General features: G+C 38.7%; 1 protein-coding gene across 4 annotated transcripts in view; it reads left to right on the top strand.

The window, feature by feature from the left end:
* Positions 1-4,239: 4,239 nt before the first annotated feature.
* The window catches only part of LOC309664770 (uncharacterized protein), a 274,503-nt gene continuing 263,992 nt past the window's right edge, over positions 4,240-14,750 (top strand). For all 4 annotated transcript variants that reach the window (XM_082470544.1, XM_082470542.1, XM_082470543.1 and 1 more), the window contains exon 1: positions 4,240-8,428. In XM_082470544.1, the coding sequence (XP_082326670.1) occupies positions 8,343-8,428 (86 nt within the window). In that variant the 5' untranslated portion in view covers positions 4,240-8,342. The remainder of the gene's footprint in view (positions 8,429-14,750) is intronic.

Below are 14,750 nucleotides of genomic sequence, written 5' to 3'. Positions count from 1 at the left end.
GGGTCTGGCAACTTCAAATAATAGGATTAGGTTCCTGGTTGCTATATAAGCACTGGTGAAGGTGTACAGTAGGAAATTTCCTGATTTGAATCCATGGACTCAAATGCTTTAGAGGGCATTTCTTGTGATCAGAAGCCACTTTTTTTCAATTTATACGTCTGCAGTCAGTGTGTTAATGGCATCCATTGCTGTTTAGTTCTGGTAATTCATAGAAGTGCGGGTGTTCTCCTCAGCAACTGTATGGGTGTTGGTTTCTGCAACACCCATACGTATGACCATGTATATACCAGATAGATGATAGATAGATGTGAGTGTACCTGTTCACATAAGCTCATGCATACTTCTTCCCTCTTCAGAGGTGATGTGGCGTGATGTAAAGCAAATGGACTCAGAAAGACCTAAGTTTAAATCTCATTTCCAAACCCTTAAAGGCTATTTCCTGTTCATGGTACTTCACCTCTCGGAACTTTATTTTCCTCATGAGTAAAACGAGAATAATAATATCTGCCTTGCCAAGTTGTTGTGAGGAGTGGAGATTGTAAACAAAAAGTGCTTGACATTTGCTCAACAAATGATAGTACTGAGTATTTCTTTAGTTAGTAGAGAGTCAGCACCTTTGGATTCCCTGAATTTCTTTTTAAATTTTTTATTTTCAAGGGCAAGTTTTTTTTTTTTACTTAGATGTAATTTATACATAACATTATATTAGTTTTAGGTGTATAAAATAATGATTTAATATTTGTATATGTTGCAAAATGATCACACAATTAGTCTAGTTAACATCCATCACCATGTAATACTTATAATTTTTTTCTTGTGATGAAGGATTCCCTGCATTTCTTGCGTTTTCTGGTTTTAGCAAAGAATAAAGCATATATGTTGACCGGAGTAGCCCCTGGGTTGTAGCTCTGGGAAATCTAAACTCTAAGTCTACCTTTGGATGAATGTAGTTCTAGTCAAGGAGAAGGAGCCCTCGACAGAATCTTGTGTATCTTGATTTTTGGTCTTTCTAAAGTCTACCTTCCTAATCTCTACAGCAATTTGCTGTCTCTTCCTGTAACGTCCTCAAGGACAGAGAATGTCTTGTCTTAGTTTCCTTTATAATCACCAGAGCTGGCATGTATTGAGTAGGTGCTTAGTAGATGCTAAATAAAATGTATAACTATTATCATTCTTTTTCTAAGATTTTGCTCACTTTTACTTTGCTATTTTGCCAACAAACTCTTCCTTTGGTCTTTGGTCAGAATTTGTTTCAGAATAGGATCTAGGATGGCAAATAAGTTTCATCTTGTGAACTAACTTTGTAGGGATTGTTATCCAATCTCCAGTCTGAAAGAATGCCATTGATTAGTGATGACTGTCATAGACCTGGGAGTGGGGAACAAGTGTGTCATGCATTTGCTCCCTATGTTAGAGTTATTTCTTTCACCCGTTGGATTTTAAACCCTCTTTGGATGTTACCCCTGCATTCCAAACGTTTGGCTGGCTGGAGTAGGGAGAGGTTAGAAGGATGAGAATCTCCTCCTGCATCTCACTCCTTCCTGTAGCATAACTTGAATGTCACTGTACTAAAGGATGACCCTCTTGATACATGGGGAGAAAACTCTGGTCTCAAGGTGCTCCTGTCCTCTCCCCCCAGGTCAATCTCTGGTGATGTCTGAGTGAGGATCAAACTTCTTAAAGTCTCTTGCTGGTAGTGAGAAAGACATTTCTGAGTCAACAGCTGACAAGGACAACACCTTCAGGTTTGACAAACCCTGGGCTTAATTTTAAAATTCTGCTCCAAAATCCTTAGTGATGTTAGAGTTTATCTCCCTGATCCTTCATTTTCTTTAAAATGGGAATGGAAGTGTCAGACTTACCACAGGCATATTGAAGGTAAAGAAGGAAATTTTGTTGTGGTGTAATCTGAGGGGGATATTATTATTATTACTATTGTTGTTGAAAATAGCTTAATTAAAAAAAATCAATCATGCTTGCTGTAAAAAATTCCAAAAATACAAAAAACATGGAGAAGAAATCAACTCAAGTCACACTACCTAGAAATGACTAGGCATAACATTTTGGTGAACATCCTTCCAGGAATCTGCCTTTAGGATAAATCATAAGATACCAACAAGTTTGGTGACCTATTTTATTCTATCCAACAATATGTTCACAGATATCTTTCCATGTCAATAAATTTAAATCTACATAGTATTTCTTTTTAAATTTTCATTCTGGAAAGTTTCAAATATACACAAAAGCATGCAGAATATGGTATAACCCCCATGTACCTGTTATCTAATTTTGTCTTATCTATACCTCCCTCTGAGTCTCCCCTAACCCTCTCATCACTAGATCATTTTAAAGTCAATCCAAGACATCATATTTGCGTTAGTTTCCTAGGGTTGCCATAACAAATTACCACAAACAGAGCAGCTTAAAATAACAGAAATGTATTTTCTCATATTCAGGAGACCAGACGTCTGAAGTCAAGGTATGACAAGGCTAGTTCCTTCTGGAGGCTTTGAGGGAGAATCTGTTCCATGCCTCTCTTCTAGCTTCACATGATTGCTGGCAATCCTTGGCATTTTTTGGCTTGTAGCTACATCACTACAATCTCTGCCTCTGTTGCCACGTGGCCATCTTCTTGTGTGTGTACTTGTGTATCTTTCAGTGTCCTCTCCTTTTCCTATAAGGACACCAGTCATTGGATTTACAGCTCACCCTAAACCCAGGATGATTTCGTCTTGAAACTTTTAATTACATCTGCAAATACCCTATCTCCAAATAAGGTCACATTCTGAGGTTTCATGTAGACATGAATTTTGGGGGGGTCACTACTTCATCTACTATAGTATACCTTAATCTGTTAAGTGTCTCAGAACTAACGTCATATTGTCTGAATATTCCATTCTTTGCTAATGATAGAACAGGTTATATCTCATTTTTCACTAAGCATACATCTTTTCACTTCTGTGTGAGCTGTCTGGGTCAAAGGGGTTCACATTTCTCATTTTGATACACATGGCCAAACTAGCTCCTGGAAAAAGTGTAACAGTGCCAAAACAGTGCCTGAGTGTGTACTCATCAACCCTGGATTTTGTCCATTTCTTAAATCTTTACCAAATTGTAGGTGGGAAAAATTTTTATTTGCATTTTTTGATTTTAAGTGAATAGGGGTGATTTTTTTTTTTTTTTAAAGAGGAAGAATATGCACCAGTAGTGGAAGTAAGAGGGAGTAACAGCTAGGAGTGCTTGCGTGCTGGTGCTCAAAATTGATTTAGATGAAATCATTTCCATGAACACCGCTTGTATCGAGAAGTTCACGCGAAAAGCGCTAGAGAAATATTATTAATCTTCTATATGTAAGGTATACACATTACACTGTGGGATGCTTATAGTAGAAAATGAATGCCCCGCAGATCAAGGAAATAACCTCTTTAAGTTTCTGTGGACAGCTGTAACAAAATGTTCAATCTAGAGGAATTATCGCCCATTGGATGTCACTTCTTTAACCAAGGGGCAATATTTTTCCAATCACGTATTTCACAACCAGGTTGTATATTAGGCTTTTGTTCATTTTGAAAAAAAGAAAAAAAAGCTCATTCTAGGTAGTCTCTGTCCCATTTACCATCAGTCAGGCCTATCAGGTGAGCTAACATATTTATAGGGCACAGTCAATTCTCTGGCTAATGGTCAAAGTGCACTGGGGACTAGAATCATCAAAAAGGATAGATTAAGACCTTAACAAAGTCAAGTTTTGTCCCATATTTTACCTTCCTTCCCATTAGTAACTTAGATTTTAAAATGTAACATATTTGTGTTGTAATTATCAAAGTAATGCACTTTCATTTATAATATATAGATGATAAGGCATTGCATATAGTAGAAAGTGAAAGTCCCCTCATATTACCCTAATATAGAATAATTTTGAATATGTTTTCTTAGGTTTTTCCTATGCATATAAAAAATTTCTATTACTATTTTTTACAGAATTGGGCTCATATTGCCCTGCAATTTGCTTTTTCACTTATTCATACATGTGGCACATTTTTATCATGGAACTATACATAGATCAATTTCATTTTAATGGCTGTGATATACACCACTGGAGGGATATATCGTAATTTATTTAGCCATTTCCCTATTGATTTGAGTTGTTGCTGATTTTTCACTCCTGCAAACAGTGTTTTACACTGTTCATGTAGAATTGTACATTTTTGCATATGTACAAAAAATTGTACATATTTTTTATAGGGTAAACTCTTAGATGAACAATTGTTGAATCAAAGGGTAATGCATACTTGACACATTGATAGATACTGTCAATTTGCCTACCACCCTGCCCAAGAAAGGTTGTTCCAGATTCTATATTCACTAACAATGTATCCGAGTCCCTAATATCTTCACTTTTTATTTATTTGCTTATTTTTTTGTAAATCAGAAAATGTCTTTGATTACATGAAACCAAGATGTCACAAAATACTTCAACTTCCTTGCCCAAGATCCAAAGTGGTTTCACGGGTGGCGAGTCTAAGACTCAGAGATGAAGAGACTTTCTCACAAAACTTCTAAATGGAAAATACAGGATTTACATTCATTGTCTAACCCCAAAGCCCATGTTCTTTTCATGACCCAGGGCTTTCTCTCAACAGAAGCACCTTCATCTCAGGCTTTGATTAATTAATTCATAATGGACTACTGTGGTTCAGTGGTGTGGGCTTTGAACACATCACCAGATTTTTGAAGTTAAACATCACCCTCCCTTCCTTCCTTCCATCCTTCCTTCCTTCTTTCCATCCTTTCTCTCTTCCTTCCTTCCATCCTCCCTCCCTTCCTTCCTTCCATCCTCTTTTCCTTCCTTCCATCCTCCCTCCCTTCCTTCCTTCCTCTCCTCCCTCCCTCCCTCTGCCCCCTCCCTCCCTTATTCGTTCATCAAACGTGTTAAATATATGTCATGTGCCAGGTAAAAGAAATGTGGCTCCTGCTTTTGAGGGTCTCAGAGTAAACTGAGGGTGACAGAGGTACATGTTACAACCCAAATGTTTACAGCAGTGAGATAACTAACTGTTTTAATGAGGAATGTATTCAGCATGTCCTGGGAGCCCAGAGAGGGAGGATCCACTCTGACTCCAGTGGTCAGGGAAGGTTTTGAAAATTAGGTAACATCTGAATAAAGATAACCCCTTCCTTTCCCACAAAATATCCCTTGATGCCACTGTTAAAATCTTGGCAGGATTGCCCCAGGAGTTTGACGTTTGAGAGGAAAAAAAGCAGGGACTTAGTGTTTCAAATGGAAACATTTTATCCTTTTTATCTGATAATATAGTTGTTCAAAATTTTAAATAATTCAAAGACACTGAAACCACGGATAAGTTTGTTGTGTATCTTTCTAATACCTACACACACACACACACATATACACATGCATAATTCTATTATAATAATTTCTATAATTTGCTTTTTTCACCTCAAAGTAAATAGCAGTTATATATCAATATATAACTTACTTTGAATCTTTGAAACAGGTATATGCTATTCCAGTATGTGGATTTATCAAAATTAATTTTTTCAGTCTCAATGGACACTGCGCTGGTTCCCAATTTTTTATATTGTAAACAACACTGCAATGAATCTCTTTGTATATACTGCTTTGGAACCTTGTCAATTATTCCCACAAGTTAAATTTCTAGAAAAGCAATTGCTTCAGCAAGGAGATACATATCGCTAGATTGTCCTGAAAAGGATTATATCAATGACACTGACACCTGTTGTTTATGAGAGAAAAAACTTTGGAATCAGAAAGAACCAAGTGCAGATCCTGGATCAGCCACTTTGTATCTCAAGTTACTTGTACCCAAATCTCAGCTTCCTCATCTCTTAAATACATTAGCAATACTTATTGTAAAAGGTTATATAAATTAAGTGAGATTATCTTCATATTATATATGGATCTAATAGAGTGCTTGGCACAAAACAATCACTTAATATATGATAATTAGTGGGTCTATTGAAAACTGCATCTCTAGGAAAGCAAAAAGAATACTTTTTCATACTCACGATAATAACAGTCTCAGGCTTCTGGTGTGATGAACAATCTAATGCTCTTTTCCACAAGAAGCTCTTAGAAATTTCCTTCCCACAAAGGGCTAAGGCCTGTCCACACATGCCTTTGTATTATATAGCCTTACATGGAGGTCCCCAGGCATCCCCCTCCTTCCATCTTATTTATCAGATTTAATGCGTCCAGGACACCACACTGTGTGCCTTAATGGCCAGGTTTAAGAATGCTTTTTCTTTTTATAACGTAAGGCCTTTAAAGGGTGTTGGTGATCTATAATTTGGTGCTGTTTCATGAAGTCCTAGATCACTTGCAGTGAGATAAATTGGACCCGCATAGTAACACATTAAAAACAGGGACATCTGTGAGGCTTCCCCCTAGTGCTTTATAACTGGTCTCTTCCTTTTAAATTCACATCTGTTATATAGCTCCCAAGTAAATGGCACACATTTCGCTTAAAGGCAGGACAGACTGTAAGGATTAAATTTTATTTTTCCTGACCATTAGTGCCTGCCATCAAACAGATTGTGAAAACGCACACATTTTTGAGCTATAAGTAGGCATTCTGTATGCATTCCCACGAAGGAAACAATTTATTCCCCTTAAAAGTATGTATACATGTGTAATGTGTATGTTTATTTGTTAATATACATATTCACTTCTTTATTTAGGAAATATTTTGAGATTTGTAGTGGGGAATTCTGAATTTATACATTGTGATATGATTTAAAAGGTTTTTTTTAGACTACTTTTCTTTTCAAAAATGGCAGGATCTTGATAATTGATGAAGCTGGGTGATGGATACGTGTGGGATCATTATACTACTACCTTGGCCTGTGCACACTTACAATTTTGCTTAATAAAAATTAGATTAAAAAGATTATATTTCTCTGAGTCAAAATATAGCCCATGTCACTGTGCTTTGTCCACAGCAGAACATATAAAATTCCAAATCAGACTGAGAAAAGATCCTTAGAGCTTAGTGTAAAATCAGATGGCTGAGAAAACCAGTGTTCTGTTGGCCTTTGATTAGAGTCAAGTGTTTTTGTGGTATTACAATCCGACTGTGCTATGGAGAGTCAGGGCAATTTACTTTGAATTGTAAATGTCCAACATAAGAATTATTTAATCTCGTTCCATGCTCTCATCTTTTGATTATTTGAGATTGCAGCCTAAGTCCCATTTACCCTCTTTTTTTTTTTGTTTTTTTTTTCCCTTTTAAGGGCTATTTAACTTTTCAAGTGATACAAACCAGAGTCAGAACATGAGAATTAGCATTAGAAGATATGGTTTGAATCTCAGTTCTGTGTAACCTTGAGAAAGATACTTAATTTCTCTGAAAATCCATTTGTTTTTCATATAGAAAATTGGTATAAAAATAATCCTTACAGGACTGCTGTGAAGATTTAAAAAGAGAGTGAATAAAAACATGCTTTACAAACTGTAAAGCCCTACAGCTGGAGAATAATGTGATTGCATTCTTGTAGGGCTCTATCATCTCAAAGAATAAAGAACTCTTGGGAACCCAGAGCACAAAATATACACAGGATAGGAGAGTGAGGATAGGATAGCACCCTTTCCCTTTCTCGGCTGAGGGAAAGGGTTTGATAACTTTATTCATACCAAGTAGTGGTTTTCAAGTGTTAACCTGCCCCTTGGAGCTTCTTAAGATTCAGACTTCCAGACCAATCTCTGGGATACAGATTCAGAAGGTCTAGGGTGGGGATAAGACGGTACATTTTTTTTATAAGCATCCTTGGTGATTCTGATGTAGATGGTCTGAAGATTACATGGCTTCTAAGGTATAAACGTTAACCTTTTAAAGCCTATTTTCAGTTTAAAAGACTATATACTCTTATCTGCCCTATGGCCACTTGAGATGACACATAGAGGCTTAAGTATATTTGTATAATCGAATTCATCTGGGCGCTTGTTAATTGAATTGGCCCTTCAGAATGTATTCCAGGTGCTTCAAGGTAGGACCATTACCCTTAAAAAAAAAAAAAAAGAGAGAAGACGACTCTGTGATCAAGAAGTATTATTTAACTTAGGAATGTTACCAGGAATGAAATGCCAGACAGCGGTGCAGGAAAGTTTTGAGTGGAACCTCCCCAGGGTCCTTCCAACTGTGCTGCACATCGCGGTGAGGCGTGGGGGGAGGGTGGAGGGGTGGACCTGAAAGTTCCAACCTCCTAGTCACGTGATTGTTTCCCCTGGCAACTGTGCTTTCCAAAAGTAGCCTTTTTACAGTAAACTCAGTTGTGGTTGAAAGGGGCTTGTTACGAATGACAAAAAAATGCTCCTTTCAGTTCTATTGCCCTTATCACTTAGGAAATTGTTGGTACACAAGGAGAGAAGAAAGAAGCAGACAAGTCCAGACTGGTAGGTGGTGGTTTTAATAAACAAGGGAATTTACAAATGAGGCTTGTCTTGAGCGGCCGGCCGCAAGATGGGTAGATCTCTGCACCAGCCTGCTGGAATCTTAAAAGTTTATATATAGGCCTTAAGAGGGTTCACTCGTGTATGCTGTGCAGATGGTCTCAACAACACAGGGCTCTCTCAAGGCTGCATCCTTGAAAACAGTTCCAACCACGGGAATGGTGAGCAGAATGTACATTCCAAGGACAGGGGAGGGGGGTGAGGCGCCTCCAGCTGCCGGAATCCAGCTCACAGATCAAGCGGAGGGCATGTCCTCTCGGTGACCTCCTCCAACAGAAATTTCAAGGGTTTTAAGAACTCTGTGCCAGGAATGGGAGGAAGACCAAATATACATATATATATATATTTCTTGTTCTAAATCACAATGACAGAGGCTGCCTTACGTTAGTAAGCCTCTGTTAGTGACTTTGCCTCTACGTGGATCTATCCTTAAGGTAATGTTGTTCTGGAGACTTGATTTGCATTTTCTGAATTATTTTGAGTGTAATTATTGTTTTGTCAGAAAACTATAGCTTTACTTTAGATAATTGACTTTAGAGGGGTTTGTTGCATTGTTAAATGTGATTTTTATTTAGACTTAGGGCTAAAATATTTCCTGTGGGGAACACATCTTTGGTTTGGTAATGTAAGTCAATGGGAAAATACGTTTTGATGAAAAGAAAATTGCTTTTTTTTAAAAAAAAGTATGTGGTTCTTTTTTTTAAAATTTATTTTTATTTATTTATTTATTTTGGCTGCGTTGGGTCTTTGTTGCTGCGCGTGGGCTTTCTCTAGTTGCAGCGAGCGGGGGCTACTCTTTGTTGCGGTGCGTGGGCTTCTCGTTGCAGTGGCTTCTCTTGTTGCTGAGCACAGGCTGTAGGCGTGTGGGCTTCAGTAGTTGCAGCACACGGGCTCAGTAGTTGTGGTGTGCAGGCTCAGTAGTTGTGGCTCACAGGCTCTAGAGCGCAGGCTCAGTAGTTGTGGCCCACGGGCTTAGTTGCTCCGTGGCATGTGGGATCTTCCCGGAGCAGGGGTTGAACCTGCGTCACCTGCATTGGCAGGCGGATTCTTAACTACTGCGCCACCAGGGAAGTTCCGAAAATTGCTTTACAGTCAATTTTTAAACAAGAATTGGAACAATTGTATTAGATGAGATTGCCCAGTATACCTACTCTCCAAATGTTACTCATTTACTTTTTACAAAACAGCTATTTTCGGTGTTCTCTTTATCTTCTTAGGTTTGCCTTCTCCATTCAGATTTTTGGGGTTTGATTTCCTTATTATGCAATATTTAAGTCAAATAATATGAAGGATATAAAAGCATTTTGGAAAGGATAGTACTATAAAAATATAAGAGACTGTTAATATTATGGCGCCTCCTTCCTCTTCTGTGCCATGCCGAGATTCTCCAGAGTTTTGGCATGAAGGATACTCTAATTATACACTATTCTGAGCCTAGGTAGACCCCACCCAGAATCTCTGCCTCCTACCCTGTCAGCTTGAGGCGAGCAAACTAGAATATAATGTTAAGATTCCCTTTATCTGTCTTCTGTCTATTCTGGGTCAGGTGGGGGAGCTGAAAGGGGAGAGATGGATACATCTGGGAAAAAACATCTTGCCTGACTCTCCCTTAATGCTAGTTTTAAGCAGACTGCTGGGCTGTTTTATCTATCTACCAGATTTGGGGGATGACCTCTTTTCAAGGTATTTAAAAGAGCAGCATAAAGATCAGGTCTCCTCTTCACTGCTGTTTCAATCAGGCTGCTATCAGGAGAAGGAATTCATCCCAGATGGCTCGAATTTAGGAACCCTAATAGAGTGATTCCTTTCAGATGTGTGGGCAGGTTTAGAAGAATTGAGGCACCTAGATGCTAACGAGCATGGGAAATTGTTGCTACCCAAAGGACCAAAAGAACAAGGGAAGGAAAAAGTATCTGGGAGTCTAGTAACAACCAGAGCCACAAGGAGAGGCTGCCTGACTAAAGCTATGGTAGTAGAAGGACACAGAAACAGAGACTGAAGCTGTCAAGGAACAGAAAGAGACCTCAGCTTCTCTTTCCACTGGCTCCGGTTGACTGTAGCCAGCGAGAAGCCAGGTGGCAAGAAAGCCCAGATGATGCAGTCAGCAAAGTTCAACCTCCTGGGACACAGAACAAAAAAAAAAGGTAGAGAATAGACTGGGGATAGGGAAAGCTGAAGGACATCCAGTATAATTGTTCCTTAGCGTGAACCAAACATTTTACCCCATTTTCTTAAGTCTTCCGTCTGCTTCTCATCAGGTAATACCATTTTTACAATGCAGCACTTTGTGTTATTATTGATTCTTTAAGTGAAAGTATTTTTGGCTGTAATTATGAGTATGGGGGTTGACCTGAGAAATAGTTGATCAAATTTTTTTCACATGAGCAAATTGGAGTTGGGGAAATTCTAAATGATATGAGAACATTTTATATGTGAGTTTGTGTTCTTTGTCATCAGAAAAAATAATTTAGGTAATATATTTTGCAGGAAAATGCATTATTTGTACCATAATGTTTAACACAGTTTATTGTCAATTGTCTACACGTGATTGAAGGTTTTTCAAAGTGGGCATTTCAATGTAATCTCTGATCCCAGAAATTTCTTGAATTGTGATTTTGATGTGGCTCCTTTTTTTTTTTTAGAAGTTGCATTTTATTTAATTAATTAATTGATTAATTTATTTTTAACCCCACGTTTGTTTATTTTTATTTATTTATTTATTTGGCTGTGTTGGGTCTTCGTTTCTGTGCGAGGGCTTTCTCTAGTTGCGGCAAGCGGGGGCCACTCTTCATCGCGGTGCGTGGGCCTCTCACCGTCACGGCCTCTCGTTGCGGAGCACAGGCTCCAGACGCGCAGGCTCAGTAGTTGTGGCTCACGGTACTAGCCGCTCCGCGGCATGTGGGATCTTCCCAGACCAGGGCTCGAACCCGTGTCCCCTGCATTAGCAGGCAGATTCTCAACCACTGAGCCACCAGGGAAGCCCTGGCTCCTTTTTTTGAAGTATGCTTTTATCAGTAAACTTCCTGCTTTTATTAAAAATATTACCAAATGTGTAAACTATTTTGTTTTATCCTATACCTGAGTAACATACTCTTGCTGAATCCCACCGTCAGGGGTACGTTGTAAAGTGAGGGTGAGGGATGGGATGAGGAATGGGTGAGTTTTCAATAAATGATAGACATGTTAAAAAAAATCCATGCCATCGAAATGGCAGTGGTAAAGTGACTAGGTAAAAAATAAAAATAAAAATGGTCCGCTGGTTTGCACATCTGTCCTCTACGCTAAATTATGAGGAGTTCAGCAGAAATTGAGTTTGGGCTCATCGTATGCAAGTAAATGGATTAACTGCTATATGACTAAATTGCAATATTGCCACTCAGTTTGACAGTTCGGCTTGAGGAAGGGGAAAACACAAGAGTCTGTAGCATTTGATAAACTAGGTCTGTGAAGAACTATGGTAATGACCATGAAAGTGCTGTGTGTGATGGCAAGTGTGCTAGAGCCAGTAATGATGAGGGGATGGTGGACACGGTGGTGATGGTTGGTGTATAGAGCTGGTGATATTGGTAAAGGAAATGTGGAGATGGATATGGGGATGATGATGATGGTGGTAGAGCTGGCGACATTGGTGGTAGACCTGATGATGCTTGTGCTGTAGAAAGTAGTAATGAAAGTTGAAGAGGTGAAGATAGTGAGTTGGGAGCAGAGCTGGTGTTAGAAGTCAGGATGTTAATGGGGATGGAGAAGGTGGTAGTAATGATACTGATAATTCCAAAAATGATGGTAAAGCTTAGAAATCTTGAAGCTTTATGAAGTGAGGTGATGCGGCCGTGACATTTAAAATTGTTTTATGTGTCTTTTGTTGGATACAAATAATAAAGCCCAGTAAATTTACTTGCAGAGAGATTTGCCAAACTAAGCATTCTCACTGCAGATGTTCTTTAAGTTTTTCCTTAATTACAGATATTAGCATCATGCTGTGCCAAAAACACAGTGCACTCTTGTCAATTTCAACACAGTGCACAAGTTCTTCTAATAAATATCATTCAACCCCAATTATTGGACACTTTCAGAGTAAACCTGGCTTCCCCTATTCAACACAATGCACTTGAAAGTTGATTTTTATCTTGAAAGTGATGCTGTTTAGTCAGGGATTATCTTTTATCTCTGTTTGCAAAACAGCTGGAAGTGTAGCTACTGAGATTTGATATTTGTCTTCCTGCACTTGACTGCCAAGCAAAATCATTTCATTTTAATCAACAGAATTTACCTTCATAAATTAGCATGTACGTATACCATTGAAAGACTGAAATTACAAGCCTGACCTTCTTGTAGGTATAATATATGACCTTTTTTTGGAAAGACAGAATTTTCTTTACCTCTCTGACTCTATGTTTGAAATTAAACAAAAATGTGCATAGTAAATTTTCCCTTTTCACTGTTTAAAGTAAGCCTCCTTCCCTCTTCCTGGCAACAGGTGACTTATTCTTCTAGCTGTGAGACCACATTTGACTCTAGAGACCAGCATGAACTCTGCTCAACAAATTTGCTGCTTAAACAATTAAAATGTTTTCTTATTTGATGTATTTAAGACTATCAGGTACAGAGAAGAACACATTTAACAACCATGGTTTATTGTTATTGAATATTTGCTATGCAGCTGTCACTTGTCATGACTGTCTCGTGGTATGTTCTAATACTTTCACATTTTATGGATAAGAAGAGCAAGACTTAGGGAGTTACGCTAGTACATGGCTTAGCCAGGATTTGGACCCAGCTGCCTACCCGTACCCACACTCTTAACCATTATGGTATGCTTCCTATAGGTTTCTGCCAACGTAGAATTTAGTTCAACTTTTCCTTTTCTACTTGGAAAACCAAGTAGATTTATTCTTTTAAAAACCTCTGGGTTTATTGGAGAAGAACAAGGATTGCCCTCCAGGAGAAAGGAAACCACATGGAAATTATCCATTTTACTCTTAGAAAATGTTTATTTAAATGAAGAGATTGGACTTGGAGTTAGAAAGATGGAAGGTTCGTACTCACTCTTCAATCTACCAGCCATGAGATCATGATTTAGCTTCTTAATCCCCAGAGGCCTGGAACATCAGAGGCTCCTTTTCCTCATCTGCCAAAGAGAGAAAGAATCTGCCATACTCATCTTAGATAGTAACAACTCTATAAAGACTGAACACTCTAAGTAACTGCAGTGATGTCTTAGTCAATTTCCCTTCCTCTGATCTCCACCTCGCAAAGCCGTTTTCCATATTTACGCCATGATACGTTTTCTAAAGTGCAGCATTAACCAGGGCTCTTGTCTGCTCAGAAACCTTCTTTATCTAACCATTACCTGTGGGGTAAAGCTAAAGTGCTTAAGGTGATATTCAAAGTCCTTTTCCACCTGGTCCCAGCTTAGACTTGTAGTCATACCTTTCACATTCCCCTTTAAAGAACCTATATGCCACTTAAACAGAGTTGTTTGTCATTCTGTTATCCCTTGCCTTCATGCCTTTGTTCATGCCTTGAATTACTTGTCAGTTACTTACTTAAATATTTTTGATTATTGCTGTGGACTGAATGGCATTTCCCCCAAATTCATGTTGAAGCTCTAACCTGCAATGTGACTGTATTTGGAAATAGGACCTTTAACGAGGTAATTAAGGTTAAATGAGGTCATAAAGGTGGGGCTCTACTCTGATAGGGTTGGTGCCCTTATAGGAAAAGGAAGAGAATTTTCTCTTTCTCTCTCCACCATGTGAGGACACAGCAAGAAGGTTGTCTGCACACCAGGAAGAGAGCTCTCACCAGAACCTGACCCTTGTGGTACCCTGATCTTGGACTTCCAGCTTCCAGAACTGTGAGAAAATATAATTTTTGTTGTTTAAGTCCCCTACTCTATGGTATTTTGTTACGGCAGCCTGAGCAAACTAAGGCAAGTACAGGGGACCCTTGAACAACATGGGCTTGAACTGCGCAGGTCCACTTATACGTGGATTGTTTTTTTCAATAGTAAGTACTACGTTACTGTACCGTCCGAGGTTGGGTGATGCAGACCCATAGATACAGAGGAACCTCAGTTATGGAGGGTGGGACTACAGAGTACATGTGGATTTTCAATGGTACTACACAATCTGCGGTTGTCTGGTTGAACCTGAAAATGCAGAGGAACCACAGATACAGAGGAACCAGGGATACAGACGGTCAAATATAAATCATACACCAGTCTTTGACTGTGGACGGTCAGTGGCCCTATCCCTCACACTGT

Source organism: Balaenoptera physalus (assembly GCF_965194825.1).
Source record: "Balaenoptera physalus genome assembly, chromosome: 7".
NCBI lineage: Eukaryota > Metazoa > Chordata > Mammalia > Artiodactyla > Balaenopteridae > Balaenoptera > Balaenoptera physalus.
This window is presented reverse-complemented; position numbering and strand designations above follow the sequence as displayed.